This window comes from Scyliorhinus canicula, chromosome 5 (assembly GCF_902713615.1).
Source record: "Scyliorhinus canicula chromosome 5, sScyCan1.1, whole genome shotgun sequence".
NCBI classification, from domain to species: domain Eukaryota; kingdom Metazoa; phylum Chordata; class Chondrichthyes; order Carcharhiniformes; family Scyliorhinidae; genus Scyliorhinus; species Scyliorhinus canicula.
Genome location: NC_052150.1, coordinates 8,784,972 through 8,803,671, shown reverse-complemented (window position 1 = coordinate 8,803,671; position 18,700 = coordinate 8,784,972). Strand labels below are relative to the sequence as shown.

At 46.4% G+C, this 18,700-nt stretch overlaps 1 protein-coding gene across 3 annotated transcripts in view; it reads right to left on the bottom strand.

Annotated features, from left to right (window-relative positions):
- The window catches only part of LOC119965747 (cadherin-20-like), a 185,027-nt gene that overhangs the window by 28,713 nt on the left and 137,614 nt on the right, over positions 1 to 18,700 (bottom strand). For all 3 annotated transcript variants that reach the window (XM_038796530.1, XM_038796531.1, XM_038796532.1), the window contains 2 exons: positions 12,707 to 12,826; positions 9,825 to 9,992 (listed from right to left, as the gene is read on the bottom strand). In XM_038796530.1, coding sequence (XP_038652458.1) covers positions 9,825 to 9,992; positions 12,707 to 12,826 — 288 coding nt within the window. The remainder of the gene's footprint in view (positions 1 to 9,824; positions 9,993 to 12,706; positions 12,827 to 18,700) is intronic.

Genomic DNA, 18,700 nt, shown 5'->3' with positions numbered 1-18,700 from the left:
AAGCGATTTTCATTTTTCATTTCATTTCATTTTTTCAATTAGTTAGTTTAGAATTCTCCTGCTTTTTGTGGACAGGACACACTTGGGCAACATTTCTGACTGCTGGGAAGATGTCAGTGTTGTAGCTGTACTGCAACAGCTTGGCTACGGCTGTGAAAGCCCAAGTCTTCAGTACTATTGCTAGAATATTATCCGGGATCACAGTCTTTGCACTGTCCAGTGTCTTCAGCCATTTGATTTTTAAAATAAATTTAGAGTACCCAATTATTTTTCTTCCAATTAAAGGGGCAATTTAGCGTGGCCAATCCACCTACCCTCCACATCTTTGGGTTGTGGGGGTGAAACCCACGCAGACACGGGGAGGATGTGCAAACTCCACATGGGACCGTGACCCAGGGCCGGGATTCGAACCTGGGTCCTCAGCGTCGGAGTCCCAGTGTTAACCACTGCGCCACGCGCCACTCTTCTTCGGCCATTTCTTGACGTCACGTGGAGTGAATTAAGTTGGCTGAAGATTGGGATCCGTGATGCAGTTTGTGGAAGCGCTTATTTTAAAAGTTTTTTTAAAATCCCGTTCTCAAAATTACCAAGCCCGATGCGCAGAGTAATCCAGCTCCTCGCCTGCTCCAACAACCAATTCAAATTCAAATTGAATCCAATTCATTGCTCGCACAAGAGAGACATACTCGATCCAAGCTGACAGGAGCAGGCATTGCCCTTTGACATCAAGGTAACATTTTCCCAAGCGTAGAATCAAGGAGTCCTGGCAAAGCTGGGGTGAATGGGCTTGAGAAGCGGTTGTGGAAGTGGTTAGCTCTCTCTAACACATGTCAAATCAGCTGATTGGCACACATGTAATCCTGTATTGTGATTTCACCTTTGACACCTCATGCCTGGTGTTGCTCTTGGCATGCTCTCCTGCCAACCTGGCCGGCCATGGCCACATTCTGTGAATTCATTTTTAAAAATCTGTTATCTTGGGAACTGTAAGGATAAGAGGGCAATTGAAAGGAACTTTTTGTAGAGTCGAAAAGTGTTTGGTTGCTCACTCGCCTCAGGGTCATAGGGCTCTGGGTTTAAGTCCTATTCCAGGTTTGCACCAATCAAAGCTAACTTTCCAGTGCAGTTTGACACAATGCTCACCTTCGTTCTGCCATTCACACATTCTAATCTCTCGTGGAGCCACTATCCGCACCTTCCTTCGCCGTAACCATTTACATTCCTTTTGTCTTTCTGTCCACGACATCTTTGTCAGTCTCCCCCTATCGCTGCCCTCTATCCAACGATGTGGAGATGCCGGCGTTGGACTGGGGTAAGCACAGTAAGAAGTCTTACAACACCAGGTTAAAGTCCAACAGGTTTGTTTCAAACACGAGCTTTCAGCTCGTGTTTGAAACAAACCTGTTGGACTTTACCCTGGTGTTGTAAGACTTCTTACTGTGCTCTATCCAACTGCACTGCTCCACGCCCCCCCCATCTACAACAGTATAAATCTCACCCTATTTCCAGTTCTCTCCAGATTTGACAAAGAGTCATCCAGACTGGAAATGTTCGCTCCCTTCTCTCCCCACAGATGCTGTCAGACCCGCTGCCATTGTCCAGCATTTTCAGTACAGTGCTGAGGGAGAACAGTACAGTGCTGAGGGAGCCCTGCATTGTCTGTGGGGTGCTGCCTTTAGGATGAGATGCGAGACGTCCTCAGTCTGCTCATGTGGAGCAGGGGAGTTATCATGGGATGATAGAATTTACAGTGCAGAAGGAGCCCATTCGGCCCATCGAGTCGGCACCAGCTCTTGGAAAGAGCACCCTACTTAAGCCCACACCTCCACCCTATCCCCGTAACCCAGTAACCCCACCTAACCTAAGGGCAATTTAGCACGGCCAATCCACCTAACCCTGCACATCTTTGGACTGTGGGAGGAAACCGGAGCACCCAGAGAAAACCCACACAGACATAGGGAGAATGTGCAGATTCTACACAGACAGTGACCCCAAGCCAGGAATCAAATCTCGGACCCTGGAGATGCGAAACAACGGTGCTAACCACTGTGCTACCGTGCTGCCCCGATGTTCGTCCCTCAATCAACATTAGGTTGATTATCAGATCATTGTTACATTGCTGTGTGTGGCATCTTGCTGTGGCGCAAATTGGCTGCTGGGTCTCCTACTTTGCAAGAGTGACTACACGTCCAAAACGTCCTTCATTGACTTTTGAAGGGAGCTGTGAGATATCCCGGATAATTGTTTTTTAAATGCTCTCCTTTCTTTTTCTCTAAAAAAACCCAAGCGTTCTGGAGTGAAAATCTCTTGTGTTTTCAGTAGAGAAGTTGTATATGCAAATAAGATTAACATTTTATATGATTTTAAATCCGTGCCAGCCTTTGAATTGCAGATTAAGCCTTAACTGTTCTGAAGCTGAACCACTGTAATTAGTGTACCACTTAGATTCATTACAGTGGGAACATTACAAGTATTACTGCTATTGTTAAGTTGCTTTGTGTGCAGAACGCTTCTAAATTGATTGCTATGTGGTCGGGCAGTACAAATAGCCAGGAGAGCGTTATTATCATTCAGGATTTACAGGTTGCCTTCAGGGACCTACAAACTGCACGGTCAATGCAACATTGCCAATTGTAATTTCTCCATATGAGCCCAGAGGGGAACGCACTTCGCCACACAGCTGACGGCCAGTATCACCTCCACATCACTTAGAAAGCTATCACGGAACTGTGAAGGGATCATTTGGGAACGCCGCCGGTGAGGCCACAGCTGGAACTCTGCGAGCAGTTCTGGTCGCCACACTGTAGGAAGGATGTGGTTGCTCTTCGAGAGGGTGCAGAGGAGATTCACCAGGACGTTGCCTGGAGCTGGAGTGTGATGTGTTGGGTATGCTGGGTCTGCGAGGACTGCATTTACTGCAGCAGTGAGAGAGAACTCTTAACTATCATACATACTTAAACTGTGGGTTGACACTATGCTGAGTTGACTGGAGACCTGAGGCTAACCTGACCAGACTATCTTACTACCACATGGTGTATGTTCTAGTTGTTGCTCACGGGCTCTGACTGTCTCAGAGGCTGCATCCCGAGAGAGTAGGAAAACTGGTGCCCTCTGGCTTTATAGTGGTTGTGTCCTGTCTGGTGATTGGATGATGTGTGCTGTGTGTTCATTGGTCATCCTGTGTGTCAATTGTGTTGTTCCTCGTGTCTTAATAAAGCTCGTAGTCTCAAAGTTGGAGAAGATGCTTTATTGTGAATTTGTTCTCTCTTCAGAGCTTAACTTACGGCTACCTCAAATGCTGCCTGCTTGTGTCTGTGTCCTGCTTTCAGTTCTGCCTTCCGTGAAGTGTGTCGTCACTTCCTGTCCCTGTGTATATATAGCTCTCCCGTGCTCCCGCTAGTGCTTGCTCAGTTGTATTGCATCTATTCAGATCTACAATCACCACATCCCCCCTTTTTTCTTTACATATTTTCTGTACATCGTTATAGAAAATTGTACAAAACAGTTACTTATGATATGTGTATCTATACAAGTGGTGGTGCTATTGCATTTTTTACAAAGCCAATTTATATTTATGAGTCCACTCTTAATAAAAACATTTATGAGTCCAAACTTGATGAATTTGTTCACTGAGTTTTTTCTTTTGTTGTTGTTGACGTAGTGAATGTTGTCGGTGTTCTTGATATTTTTAGTACCCAATGCGTCATCCCGAGGTGTTTGCATGGTTGAACGACTGATGTTGACTGACATGGACTTTTTTCTGTGCTTGTGGTATCGATTTATTATGTCATCTGCCTTGAAAGCTGGTGTGCTTGCTTGTTCTGGAGCAGATGTGAGTTTGTGCGATTTGTTGTCATCCCATGACATGTTTGTAGTCTTGTCATTGTTTTGCAGTGTGCTGTGGCATTGTCCTTCATGTACAAGTCGTTGTTTCATTGCTGTTGTTTCTGTCGTTCCTGTCTTTGTTTTCGTTGCCGTTCTTGTTGCTGTTTTTGTCGTTTCTGTCTTTGTTGTTGTCGCTATCTTTGTTATGCTTCTTGTTGGTTTTGTTGTTCTTCTTGTAGTTTTTGTCGTTGTGCTTGTAGTTTTTGTTGGTGCTGTTGTTGTTCTTGTTTCTACAGTGCTTCTTGCGATTTTTGTTGGTCTTGTCGCGCTTCATGTTGCTTTTGTTCTTGCTGTTGTTGTTCTCGTTTCTGCTCTGCTTCTTTTGGCTTTTGTTTTTCCTGTTATGCTCAATGAGTGTCCCGTGTGGATAATTTGAGTCATTGAACGTTTTGTCTCGAGAATGGTGAGAATGATCTGATGTTGTATTGATGCTGTTGACATCAGTCATTTGTTGTGGATTTGATTTGTTGTCTTTGCTTTCTTGGTGCTCCTCTTCTGGAGTCAAATTCTTTGCGATTTCATTTGACGCGGTCTCTCTGGACTCTTGGTGCTCCTCTTCCGGAGTCAAAATCTGCATGATTTCACTTGACGTGGTCTCTCTGGACTCTTGGCGCTCCTCTTCTGGAGTCAGAATCTGCATGGTTTCTGTTGATGTTGTCTCACTGGACTCTTGGTGTTCCTCTTCTGGAGTCAAAATCTGCATGGTTTCTATTGGCGTGGTCTCACTGGACTCTTGGGTGGCCCGGCTCTGTGCTTCTGTACAGACAAGCTGAGAACTGTCAGTCTCACTGTGATCCTGTACGTCGAGTGTGATCACCTTGTCACTGTTTTCGCATGCAGTGGGTAGATGTACATTGTCTTCTTCTTGTTTATGTGAGCTTGGTAGACTTTCATAGTCTGCTTGCGGCTGCTCAGATAGAGTGGGTTGACCTTCATGGTCTTGTTCATGCATGGTGTTCGCCAGGGAGTGTTTGCTTGCTTCCCTTTTGGAGTCTTTCATCACTCGCACTGTGGAGCCTGTCATCGCTCGCTCTGTGGAGTCTTTCTGTGCTCTCTGTGTGGCGTCGTCTTCGTCTTGGGTATTGCTGTCATCCAATGTATCGACGATCTGCCATGGCACCATGGTGTTGGATTCATCTACCACGAGTAGATTCGTGTTGAGCTTTGCAACGGTGTCGCTGATGCTGTGATCAGCATATCCGAATAACTCAGCCATAGTCTGAGTAGTATTCTTCGAAAACCAAATCACCTTGGTTGGATTCACCTACCACGAGTAGATTTGTGTTGAACTTTGCGACCGTGTCGCTGATGCTGTGATCAGCATATCCGAATAACTCAGCCATGTCTGAGTAGTAATCTTCGAAAAACAAATCATCTTTTGTTGTTTCGGAATGTTTTTTGTTCTCTTCACTTTGGGTGGTGCAGACTGCTTTTTCCAGGGTGTTGTGAGAGTTATTTTCAACTGCTGGTTTAAGTTCAGGCGTTTTTCTGTGTTCTGAGGCAAGAAAATTTGGTTTTACAGCTTTAAGTATTTTGTTTTCAATTTTCGGGCATTTCCCTTTTAAGTAGGTGTGGTCCGGATGTTCAGACGTCATGACGCTCGTGACGTCATGCGTAGGAATCAATTGCGCATGCACAAATCGGCCTTCCTTTACCGTGCGGTTTTGTGTCCATTGCACATTCGTGGCTTGCGCATGCGCATAACGATCTGCGACCAAAACATTTTGAGACGGCGCAAGCGCGGCTTGCGCATGCGCAGAACGCAAAACGGGTGATTGTAACTGCGCATGCGCGGCTTCCGTTTCCTGCACATGCGCTGATGCAGTTTGTAGTTCTTTGTCTGCCCGAAACTGCAAAATGTGGTCCGATGCCATTTTATCGCGGATTTCAGGGTTTTTCTTTCTAAAAGTTGTAAGTTACCTTTTCCTTTCGATCTGGACTGGATTTGAGCATTTTGGCTTTGTGAAAAATTCAAGTTATTTCTTTTTGATCTGTACTTTTCACTCGCGATTTCTTGACTGAACCCTTTCCTTTTGTAGAGTTTTGCATCACTCAGTCTCTGTGCAGTTTGGCCTCTGAGCTTACCGTGCTGTTCAAATTCCTTACAGTACTCTTCAAATTTGTTTAGTATTGTTTGTAAGCTGTTGCTGTCTTCATCTTTTGAGTATTTAAATCCATTATATACTTTCCTAGCTTCATGTCCTGCGATGAGCATTGCTATTTTAATTTCGTCTGAGGCTGCTGCTACATCATTAGCTATGATATATAAATCGAACCATTGTTTAAACATTTTCCAGACATTTCTTACATTGCCAGTCGTGTCCAGCTGAGGTGGGTATCCAAGCCACATCCTCGAATTAGCGATGTCTTCCCAAGTCGAATGTCCAGTAGGAGATTTCCATGCCATTTTGTTCTTTCTGTGTCTGCAGCTGAGTTGTCCTGTAGTAAGCGTCTGAAGCCACTCCTGGTGCCATGTGTTGTTCCTCGTGTCTTAATAAAGCTCGTAGTCTCAAAGTTGTAGAAGATGCTTTATTGTGAATTCGTTCTCTCTTCAGAGCTTAACTTACGGCTACCTCAAATGCTGCCTGCCTGTGTGTCTGTGTCCTGCTACGAGTTCTGCCTTCCGTGAAGTGTGTCGTCACTTCCTGTCCCTGTGTATATATAGCTCTCCCGTGCTCCCTCTAGTGCTTGCTCAGTTGTATTGCATCAATTCAGATCTACAATCACCACATCAATCAATGCCTGTCTATGCACCATCATATACTTGTGTGTATATTATGACAGAGTGCTTCAGCTAGGAGGAGAGAGCTGGCTTGGTTGTTTTCCTTGGAGCAGGGGACAGGGGGGGGGTGGGGGTGGGGGGGGGGGGGGGGGGGGGGGGGGAGGGAGACCGAATCGAGGTGTACAAAATTATGAGGGACATTGTCAGGGTGGATAGGAAGGAACCTTTCCCCTTGGTAGACGGGTCAAGAATAATTATCTTTATAATAATAAAACCAAGGAGGGTAGAATTAAGGTAAGGTAGGAGATTTAGAGGGTATTTGAGAAAAAGCTTTTTTACCCAGAGGGTGGTGGGAATCTGTAACTCACTGCCTGAGAGGGTGGTAGAGGTGGGAACCCATAGAATATTCAAGAAGCATTTGATGAGCACTTGAAATGCCACAGCGCACAAAGCTACGGACCAAGAATAGAAAATGGGATTAGAATAGATAGGTGCTTGACAGTCAGCACAGACACGATGCATCGAAGGGCCTCCTTTTGAGCTGTAAAAACTCTCTGACCCCACGACCTTTTCACAGAGTCACTGATGGATTTTTGCAACAGGAAGGGCAATGGACAGTGGAAACATTTCATTGGGATGGTGTTACATCCCTGGGACACAATTATACGCACTGAACATAGTCACGTCAATCCTGTCATAATGTTTGCAACACCTCATAAAAATCTCCGAACTGTTAATCAATAAAGACATGAGAAACGTAAAACAATCAGCCAAAAGATTCTTTAATATTGACACTGAGCAATAGATGTAATAATGTATTTCCAAACCTACATTTCTTTGTTTAAGAGAACCAGTTAACGCGGATTTTTGTGGGATTGCCTTCTCACACACTTCCACAATTAAAAAAAAACATTTAGAATACCCAATTATTTTTTCCAATTAAGGGCCAATTTAGCCTGGCCAATCCAGGGGAGAATGTGCAAACTCCACACAGACAGTGACCAGGTGCCTGGATTCAACCCGGGCCCTCAGCGCCGTAGGCAGCAGTGCTAACCACTGCGCCACCGTGCCACCCTCCATTTCCATAATTTAGCAGAGAATTCTATCTCTGCATTAGCGAATGCCCTTCCTGTGGAAATTTGCTCATGGATTTAGTGTATTTCATTTCGGGCAGTTATCGCACACAGACTGAATCGTTACGCTCATCTGATAACTTACAACTAAGCATTGATGTAAATGGCTAATGCTACAAATATAATATGGTGAAAAATGTGTACTTTTTCTGGCACAATCTTAGGAACACAGGAAAGAGAGCAGGCCATTCAGCCCCTCGAGCATGTTCCACTATTCAATTAGATCCTGGATGACTTCGAGTCCACCTTCCCCACGCACCCCACCCGTCATCACCCCACTTATTTCCACCTCTCTTGATGTCCCATCTCAGAAAAAAAAAATGTATTTTGTTTTATTATCATTCCAACGATGCAGATTGACTTCAGAGGAAACACATAGGGGATTATCTGGTTATGCCTGCCGGCTGGCTCTCCTCGCCCCGCCCTGGGATCCACGGTGGCGGGACGGGTGACCCACGTGAAATGGCGTAGACATCGACGGGACTGTAAGATCCCGCCGGCAGCCAACGGCAAGCTGCTTCCGCTGCTGGTGGGGCGGGAGGGGGGGGGGGGGGGGGGGGGGTCATTATGGTCTGGGCCATACCGTTCGTCTGAATAAATCAGGAATTATCTAGTTCCGTTAACATTTATATGACCGATATCAGAAGAAATATATATAATCTGTGATAACTGTTGAACCAAGTTTCTGCTACAGTATTCAGTTACCAACTTTTATGCAAAGTCTTAAAATACTTTACGCTGTTAATTTTTGACGGCGTTTGGTGCACAGATGCAACATTCATTCAGCAGCCCTATTAATCTGTGTTTAATTATATGAACAGAGGCAGGATTGCCAACCCTAGTTGGAATTATGCTGTGGAATTTTTAACTTCTATCTGGACGGGTGGAAAAATGTTCAGGAGTTGTGTTTTCACGTGGGCTTTGCATGCCCGGAATTGGGACCAACTTTGCGGCCCCGAGCCTGCAGTTCTCAGGAGCCAGTCCGGGGGGAGCTGTTTCCAGGAGGTGACCTCGCACCTCCCGAGATCGACAGTCAATCAAGGTCAGAGGGCAGATCTGTAATACCTTCCTGACCCCATCAGGGGCAACCTCAAACTGGAGGTTCGCTCATTGGGGTCAGATTAGAAGGACAAGCAGCACTCCCCCTGGCTCCGGCAGCTACACCTGTGCTGCGGGTTCAGCTTTCTGGGTGGTTGGCGACCCTCTCTTTGGGGGAGGGAGCCTCCGCCCACGGCGGGACCTGCCAGCTTGGGGCAAAATGCTGATCAGCAGTTCAAATGACCACGCTAGCACAGTGGTTATCACTTTTGCTTCACAGCTCCTGGGTCCCAGGTTCGATTCCCAGCTTGGGTCACTGTCTGTGCGGAGTCTGCACGTTCTCCCCGTGTCTGCGTGGGTTTCCTCCGGTTTACTCCCACAAGTCCCGAAAGACGTGCTTGTTAGGAGAATTGGATATTCTGAATTCTCCCTCAGTGTACCCGAACAGGCGCCGGAATGTGGCGACTAGGGGCTTTTCACAGTAACTTCACTGCAGCGTTAATGTAAGCCTACTTCTGACACTAATACAGATCATTATTTTTATTAAGTGGGGCTTAGATATGTAGAAAATTCCCAGGCAGCAGGAATGCATCGGGGAGCTATCCCAGTGTGGCTCCCCATTATTTTCCCAGTCCCCTCGCTTCCATTCCCACCACCACAGGACTGGGAATGTTCTACTATGATTTCCACATTGTCTGTAAATAGGTAAGGAACATGCTTTTTTACTAATCCTTCATGGGCTGTGGGCATCGCTGGCAAGACCAACATTTTCTGTCCATCACTAATTGCCCGTGAACTGAGTGGTTTGCTGGGCCATTTCAGAAGGAAGTTAAGAGTCAACCACATTGCTATGTGGGTCTGGAGTCACATGTAGGCCAGACCGGGTAACGTCGGCAGATTTCCTTCCCCTGAAGGGCATTGGTGAACCAGATGGGTTTTTACAGTTGGGTTGAATGGCCTGATGCCGTGTTGTAAAATTCTATGTAACCTCTGAGCAACAGACATATTGTAACTGAAGCAGCTGGTGCAAGGATGGAGGTACTCACTCTGCGGGAATCTGGGAGGGTTGTCATTGACATCGGTGAGGGTGATGTTCACAGTTGTTGTCCCAGATAATCCTCCCATTTGTCCACCCATGTCCTTCGCTTGAACAACCACTTGGTATCCATCCTTAACCTCTCGGTCCATGTTTGATAATGCTGTCCTGATGATGCCTGAGCGGGGGATGGGGAGGGGCGGGTATAAAACAGATTTAATTATTTATTGCACTTTTCGGAGAGATCTGCAGGGGGCAGCAGTTCCACTGTTGGAATCTGTTTCGGCAAAGAACAGATTAGCAGCAGTGCACCGAGACTTGATTCAATTCACATCAGGGTGAACCTCCTCTGGGATTCACCTTGAGAATTGACACAACAATGGTATGCGGGGTTTAAAGCGTGGCTTTTTAATACATTCTGTCTCTTTTTTAAAGAGAGACCTAAATTTGTATGCTGCTTTTCACAACCACCAGCCAACAAAATATGTTCTGACGTGAAGTCGCTGTGCAAACGTCAAAAGTGCAGCGGTCAATTTATGCACAGCAAGCTCCCACAAACAGCAATGTGATAACTGCGGTGTTCTTTGTGTTGCTTATTTAGGATGGTTGGCATAGTGTTCCGCAAAGACCACAGTGTAGCTTTTACTTAAACAAAGCTATGATTTTATTTCCACTACTAAACTGGGTTTCGACACTTAGTCCTTTTAGAATACAGAATTGATCAATAACATCCAACTACACTCACCTATTGTGAATCTCACTCACTGGTATGAACTAGAATTAACCTTCTCACACTAACTGCTCTGATGACCTTCGCTAGCTGTCTCCTGCTTACACTCCTCCCCTAATGTCCAGCATCACTGCTTTATATGACTTTGTCTATATATCTGTTTCTGGAACCTACCTCTTCATTCACCTGAGGAAGGAGCAGTGCTCTGAAAGCTCGTGTTTGAAACAAACCTGTTGGACTTTAACCTGGTGTTGTAAGACTTCTTACTGTGCTTTACATAGCAGTATCTGCAGCTCCCTCTAGTGGCTATTCATGGTTCTACATTAACCCTTGCAATGCTGACAGTTACAATAATACCACAATGACGACCAGGTAATCCGTTCTGGTGATGTTGACCGAGGGCTCAGGCCACCAGGAAAAGCTCCCCTGCTCGTCATCAGAAATGGTGCCATGGGATCTGTTACATCCAGCCAGGCAGGCACATGGGGTCTTGGTTTGAACATCCCACCTAAAATTCAGCAGCTCTGGTCGAGCGTCAGCCTTGATTTTTTTGTGCTCAGACCCGAGTATGGAACCTGAACCCAGAACCCTGTGTGTCAGAATCAAGGGCTCGACCCACTGAGCCAAGGGTGACACCTTTCAAGTTTTTACTTTTGTGACAATCAGGAAACAAGCTGTATCTGGTGATGATACATCAAAACATTGGACAAGAGAGCTGGTTGTTGGGGAAGATATGTTGGGTTGAGCTACGATCTGACCATAGTCCTCACTTCATTTACTCAAACTGTCCCTCAAACAGAGGGGCTGGTTTAGCACGGTGGGCTAAACAGCTGGCTTGTAATGCAGAACAAGGCCAGCAGCACGGGTTCTATTCCCGTACCAACCTCCCCAAATAGGCACCGGAATGGAGCGACTCGGGGCTTTTCACAGTAACTTCATTGAAGTCTACTTGTGACAATAGGTTATTATTATTATTATTATTATTATTATTATTATTATTATTATTAGTTCCAACATAGTCCTGCTCTGCAGTTAGTTTCCTCGACTTAAAAACAATCTAATTCTTGTTTCTATTAAGAAAAGCAGTAAAGTAAAAGATTTATCAAGTCAACAAGTTTCTCTTTTCTCGGTCAAAACATTTTGAATCATGACCTAAATTTGGCATTGATTTAGAGCTGGATTTCTCCCTTTTTGTTGGCACTGTGCGTCTACCCATCTATTGCTTTGACTTGGCTGTAACTCTTTGCCCAGTGGCTGGACTGACTGGTGCACGGGGCAGATACCAGAGAGGGATCCTGATCTCCAAGAGGGAGCCCGCTGTGCCCCTGGTGGAGATTCTGGCAATGCCTCTACCAGAAGAAGCAGCAAGGACTTGAAAGGAGGAGAGGTGTTCCGAGAAATAAAGGGACAATTTGTCCAAAAAGCGTTTGAAGCAGAAAGTCTGCTGGCCTTCCGATGGAGTGAGGGAGGAGACGATCAGCATATATCCTCCAGACAACATCTTTGGGTGCTTACTCACCACTGCCTTGACATTACCGCTTTGCTTTTACCCAGGGTGCCGAGGGTTGACGCCGATAATCGGGAAAATGGGCAAGACTGGGAATCACCGGGCTCACCCTAGCTCCACCTTCTAGAAACTTCTAGCACTTTCTGTGGTGTCTGCTTACTACCTCTGAATCAACACCCAGGCTTAGCCAATCAAACGCAGTCAGCTCAGATCAGAAAATGTTGAAAGTTCAGAGCTGGAATAAGCAAAGTGCAGACATTTTGTGATTGCAGACATATTATAAAACACTTGTCAATAAACTTGTGGCCTACTTAGAAACTAATCTCACCGCTGCATAGGTCCGAGATATAAAATACACAACTCAGCCCTTTCTCTTCATAACCCTGCAAATTCATCCTATCACGCTAATGCCTTTTGAAAGTTCCTGTGGCATTTGATTGCAACCACTCTTTCAGATAGCGTGTTCCAGATCCTGCCAACCCCTGTTAGAGTTGAAGCCGGATGAGGAAGGGGGAGCAGTTTATGGCGACACTTGGTACAGCACACAAACCCAGGGGTTAACTTTAAGAGATTCATTATGAATCCACCAGTAAGACAAATACACAACTTGCTGCTCACCGCTACCACCCAGGATGTGCTGATCATTGTTGCGTACCTGTCCTTGCTTCCACTGAGAAGTATGGCTGCCCCTGCAGAATGCTGTACACCACTCGAGCACTATTTCCATACGTGGGGTCATCGGCGTCACTGGCCGTGAGCTGAATTACGGATGTACCTGTGTAGAGATGAGACACAATCACGGCTCTGTCACGTTGGAAGGAGAAGGGTTTGCACAATGGGTCAGCTCTCACCTTCGCAAACTGACGGAAACTCAATGGGGGTTTGAGCAGCAGTGACAAATGGGTAATCGCGAATTCGCTGTCCGTTTTACATCTCCCTCCATTTTTATTTCCATTAGCGACAGCATCGCACAGCGTCAAAATAACCCCCGTCCTGGGGGTCTGCACTTACTGGAAAAACTGCAACTTTTGAAGAAAAGTGCTGGTGGCTTAATGGACCCATCGAGTTAGAATACATTAAAATATAAAGCCCAAAAGGAAGTCCAGGCCAACTGAAAAAAAGCTATCTTATCTACTGCCACCTTACAACTCTTAGTTTGCAGTTTGGGAAGTTATTGCACCTCAAGTGCCTGTCTGTTAGGAAAACAGAGGTAGTTTTAAGGGATTTATATTTGTATTGGTAAACATAAGAAATAAGGTATAGTTTAAATTTGGGGTTAATTTAATGTTTCTGTGCCTGGAAAGGTAAAGCCTATAGTTAGATTCATGCTGGGCAAAGGCATTTGTGTGGTGTTGGTTTCAATTCCAACTGTGTCTCTATTGTGGCGTGAAGCATGAATAAAAGACATAAGCATGTGGGGGTTGCTTATCAACAAGAGGCCATTTTAAGGACAAATTAGCTTTTAAGTTTTAGTTTCAGCTGAATTTGTGGGCAGTTGCAGACAGGACATCAGGAAGTGAACATCTCTCAATTACGCCAGAAAAAAGATTGGAAAAGATGGGAGCTGCAAAGTGGCAAGTTTCCTAAAGTACAAGTTACAATCCAGAAAACTAGGGTAGTGGGGCAGAAAGAGTGTTTAAGACCGCTGGATTTAAGGAATAGAGACCATGGTATTGTTCAGATGAATTCAAGGAAGAGGAAACAAAGTGTTCTGAGTTAAAGTGACAATCACAGTAACTAGAGTTAAAGTGGCATGGCAGACTTTAGAGGTACATGAAGTGTCTGATGTCATTTTAATACAGTCTGGGAATTGAGAGTTAAAGCAATTGTGAATAGTTTGTACAGCAGTCAAGACAAAGAAATCATAAAGGGGTTGGTGCAAAATCCTAGACTGGATTCACTGTTAAAAGTTGAGTGGAAGCTTTGTTTAAAAGTGTCATTTGTAAATCCTGGCATGGACTTTGAAATGCAAACTGCTAAGGGAAAGCATAATTATGAGATAGCTTGGGCGAGATTCTCCCGCAATTGGCGAGATGGTCCGATGTCGGCGCCAACAATGGCGTGAACCACTCTGGCGTCGGGCCAACCGGAAGTTGTGGAATCCTCCGCACTTCTGGGGCCTAGGCCGGTGCCGGAGGGGTTGGCACTGTGCCAATCGGCGCCGAAGGGCCGGCGTGAGTTGGCGCACGCGCAGAACCGCCGGCGTGGTTCCGCGCACATGCAGAACCGCCGGCATGGTTCCGCGCATCCGCAAACCGGTCGGCGTATTCCTGCGCATACGCAGGGGGGTTCTCCTTCGCGCCGGCCATGGCGGAGCCCTACAGAGGCTGGCGCGGAAGGAAGGAGTTCCCCCATGGTACAGGCCTGCCCGCAGATTGGTGGCCCCCCCTAGGGCCGGATCCCCCCGCGCCCCCCCGAGGACTCCACTAGACAGCCTACCAGCCAGGCCCCACCTTGTGGGACCATGTGCATTTCATGCCCTCGGGATTGGCCAGGAACTGACGGGACTCGGCCCATCGGGGTCTGAACAATTGCCGGGGGCCGCTGTCAGCGTCCCCCGACCGGCGTGGCATAAATCCCGCCCCCACCCGAAAACCAGCGCTGGAGAATACGGCAGCAAGCGTTGGAGCGGTGGGACGGGATTCACGCTGTCTCCTGGGGATTCTCCGACCCGGCGGGGGGGTCGGAGAATCCCGCCCAAGGTTTTAATGCGCATTTTTGGGAGTGGAGTTTGGAAACTCTCATATGACAATCATCTGCCGAGATCCTGATACGACATCTACAAACAGTCTCTTGGGGTTCAGAGTGGAGAGTGTATTTGCCCACAGTCACCTTGTCTGCTTAAAAGGGACTTTGTGTCAATGAAACTATTGTAGATTAAGATGTATTTTGTAATCTGTGTTAATCCTAAAACATGTGTGTAATTGTTAAACTAGTGGGGGGTGGGGGGGGGGGGGGGGGGGGGAGAGTAAAGGCGTACTGTATCATGATCCAATTTTTTCATGTTCAATAAAAAAATTCTCATTGTTAAAGCTAATTAGCGTTCCTGTGACTCTGTTCCTCAATGTTTCAGAAAAAATAAATAAAAGTTACTTCTTGTTGAGCCAAGGTTCCATTCTGAGATCTTCCCGTCCAGTTGTGACACTAACTGTGATTGTAACACATCCAAGTTTGTTTTTTAATGTGATAAGGGTTGATGCCTCGCACACCCTTTCAGGCAGTGAATTCCAGACTGTCACCGCCCTCTGGGTGAAAGCATTACTCCTCAACTCTCCTCGAATCCGACTTCCGGTGGCGGCAATGCGGAGCTAAGCCGCACGTTCGGCAGCTCCCGCTTTCGTAGGACTTGTGGGCTCTTTTAAGGGCCTCAAACGGCGCTGATTCGCCGATTCCCGGGGTGTAAAGGGGTCTTGAGCAATACCCCCCGGGACTTATGGTGCGGATCCGGAGTGGGGCGAGGAAAAGAACGACAGCAGCTCCCCTGGAAAAGCGGGGGAAGGTGGACAAAACTCTCCTCTAACCCTTCCAACAATTGCTTCAAATCTAAGGCCTCTGGTATTGACCTCTCTGCTCAGGGGAATAGATCCTTCCGGTACTATCTCGAGTCCTCAATTCTTTTATACGCTTCAATTCAATCTCCCCTCAGCCTCCTCTTTTCCAAAGAAGACAACCTGATTATTACTAATCTTTCCTAATTGCTAAAATTCTCCATTCTTGTAAATCTCCCCAGTAACCTCTGTTTTTTTAAAAAAATGCTTTTATTCCAGATTTTTCATCCCAGTAACCTCTGTAAGAAATCACTGTCTAATAACCTCATCAACTCTTAAGAAATTTATGGAATATTGTAGAAAGAGATCTCTCTCTCTCTCTCTCCCTCTCACACACACTCTCTCTCACATGAGGAAAGCCTCCATGATAGCTTCCAGGTTGACATGTTAGGCATGTTATCTCTGTCATTCCCGACATGTCTACATCACAGGCCCTTCAATAAGGCATTTCCAGCCCTGATACTTTTGGATCTCATGACCCAGCCGTATCTTGAACCTGAGAGAAGACACCTGGGTAGCAAGGCCACCATGTTTTATTGCTTTATCATAGAATCCCTGAAGTGCAGAAGGAGGCTAATCGGCCCATTCTGGTCTGTGTCGGTCCTCTGAAAGAGCAGTCCACCGTATCTCAACAACCCCTTAACCTAACCGACACATCTCTGGACACCAAGGGGCAATTTAGCATGACCAACCCACTTAGCCTGCACATCTTTGGACTGTGGGAGGAAACCGGAGCACCCGGAGGAAACCCACGTAGACACGGGGAGAACGTGCAGACCCGGTGCAGACCCGGCACAGACAGTGACCCAAGCCGGAATGGAACTGGGGTCCCTGGCACTGTGAGGTAGCAGTGCTAACCCCTGCGCCACCGTGCGCCCCTATAGTCAGACGTTGGCATCGAACGTTTACAAGCTGCTGCTTGGAATCAGGAATTATGGGATTTTGACTTGGCTTGGGTGGGCTGATGGGTATGTGGCACATCTTGTAATTGGAGAGGTCAAATGTTAGCAAGGCAATGATAGGATTAGACCGGGCTCCGCTGTGTATGAAAGGATTTCCTGAGTGCTTAAGGTGAAGCGGCGTTTATGCAGCTATTTGGGATCATCACGGGCCCGCCACCTGGAAGGCTGGACTGGCAGAGGCACCGACATGTCACATTGCCAGAAGTCAGTGCCCAGGACACGGCCACCCGGGAGGAATCACGCGCCGATTGCGTTCCTACCCTGCGCGCAAGAGTAATGCTGTTGCTGCTCTGATTCCGCTGTTGAGGCATTAACATGTGTAAAGTCTTTGAATAAAATATAATCACGATCAGCAATGGGGATGTCGCTTGGAGTCACTTCACAGATTGCGAGTGAAGGGGTTAATTGTCTCCGACCCCTAATTAGGAAGGAGCCTCTGATTTCCTTTGTAACAAATGGAAGTGATTGTTAAGAGGCAAGATGTAATTTTACTTTCTTTCTGGCTGTTTACTTTTGCCCAGCTGATGGGTGGTAAATGATATAATTTAAAATGTAGTGATGCTGAACAGTTTAAAATTTATTTTACTGCATGTGCCAGCAGACACAAGATGTACTTATCATACCTCCGGTTTATTAACATTGTTGATGATGTTGTGTTGTCATTTTCATGGCGTGGATATTAAGCTTGCTTAAATAAAAAACAGAAAGTTCGAGAAATCATAATATCATAAGAAATAGGAGGAAGAGTAAGCCATTCGGCCCATCGAGGTTGCTGCGCCATTTCATAAGATCATGGAAGATCCGATTGTACCTTTAACTCCACTTTCCTGCCTGTCCTCCGTAACACTTAACTCCCTTTGCCAATCAAAAACCTGTCTAACTGAGCCTTGAATTCAATGTATTCAATGTCCCAGCCTCCACTGCTCTCTTGTGGATAGAACACTCAACACTAACCAGCCTCTGAGAGAATAATAATAATCGTTTATTGTCACCAGTCGGCTTCAATGCAGTTACTGCGAAATGCCCCTGCTCGCCACATTCCAGCACCTGTTCGGGGAGGCCGGTACGGGAATTGAACCCGCCTTGTTCTGCCTTGCAAGCCAGCTGTTTAGCCCACTGTGCTAAACCAGCCCCTTCTCATTTTCCTTCTCATCTCCGTGTTAAACGGGTGACTCCTTATTCTGAAACTGTGCCCCCAGTTCTGGATTCGCTCCACGAGACGAAACAATCTCAGTATCTCCCCTGTCAAGGCCCATCAGGATCTTCTATGTTGCACTAAAAATCCCTCCCATTCTTCTTTTTTATTCATTTCCAAACTCCAATGAACATAGGCCCAACCTGTCCAATGTTTCCTCGTAAGACAACAGGGGCGACACAATGGCATAGCGGTCAGCACTGCTGCCTCATAGTGCACTGGGTTCAATTCCGACCTTGGATGCCTGTGTGGAGTCTGCACTTTTTCCCCGTGTCTGCGTGGGTTTCCTCCGGGTGCTCCGGTTTCCTCCCACAGTCCAAAGATGTGCAGGTTAGGTGGATTGGCCATGTTAAATTGCCCCTTAGTGGCCAAAGGTTAGGTGGGGTTACTGGGTTTATAGGTCGGGTGCTCTTTCAGAGGGTCAAATAGTCTCCTTCGGCACTGTAGGGATTCTAGGTTTCTATGAACTCCGTATTCCCGATAATCAGCCCAGTGAACCTTCTCCGAATTCCGTGCGATGACAGGATATTCTTCCTTAAGTAAAGAGACCAAAACAGTACAAAGTGCTGCTGATACAATCACACCAATACCCTGTGTAGGTGTAGCAAGACCTCCCTAATTTATACCCCAAACTCCTTGCAATAAAGGCCGACATTTTATTTGCTTTCCTAGTTACTTTCTGTACCTGAATGCTAACACTGTACCTACACGCTAACACTGTACCTACACGCTAACACTGTACCGACACGCTAACACTGTACCTGCATGCTAACACTGTACCTGCACGCTAACACTGTACCTGCATGCTAACACTGTACCGACATGCTAACACTGTACCTACACGCTAACACTGTACCTACACGCTAACACTGTACCTGCATGCTAACACTGTACCTGCATGCTAACACTGTACCTGCATGCTAACACTGTACCTGCATGCTAAC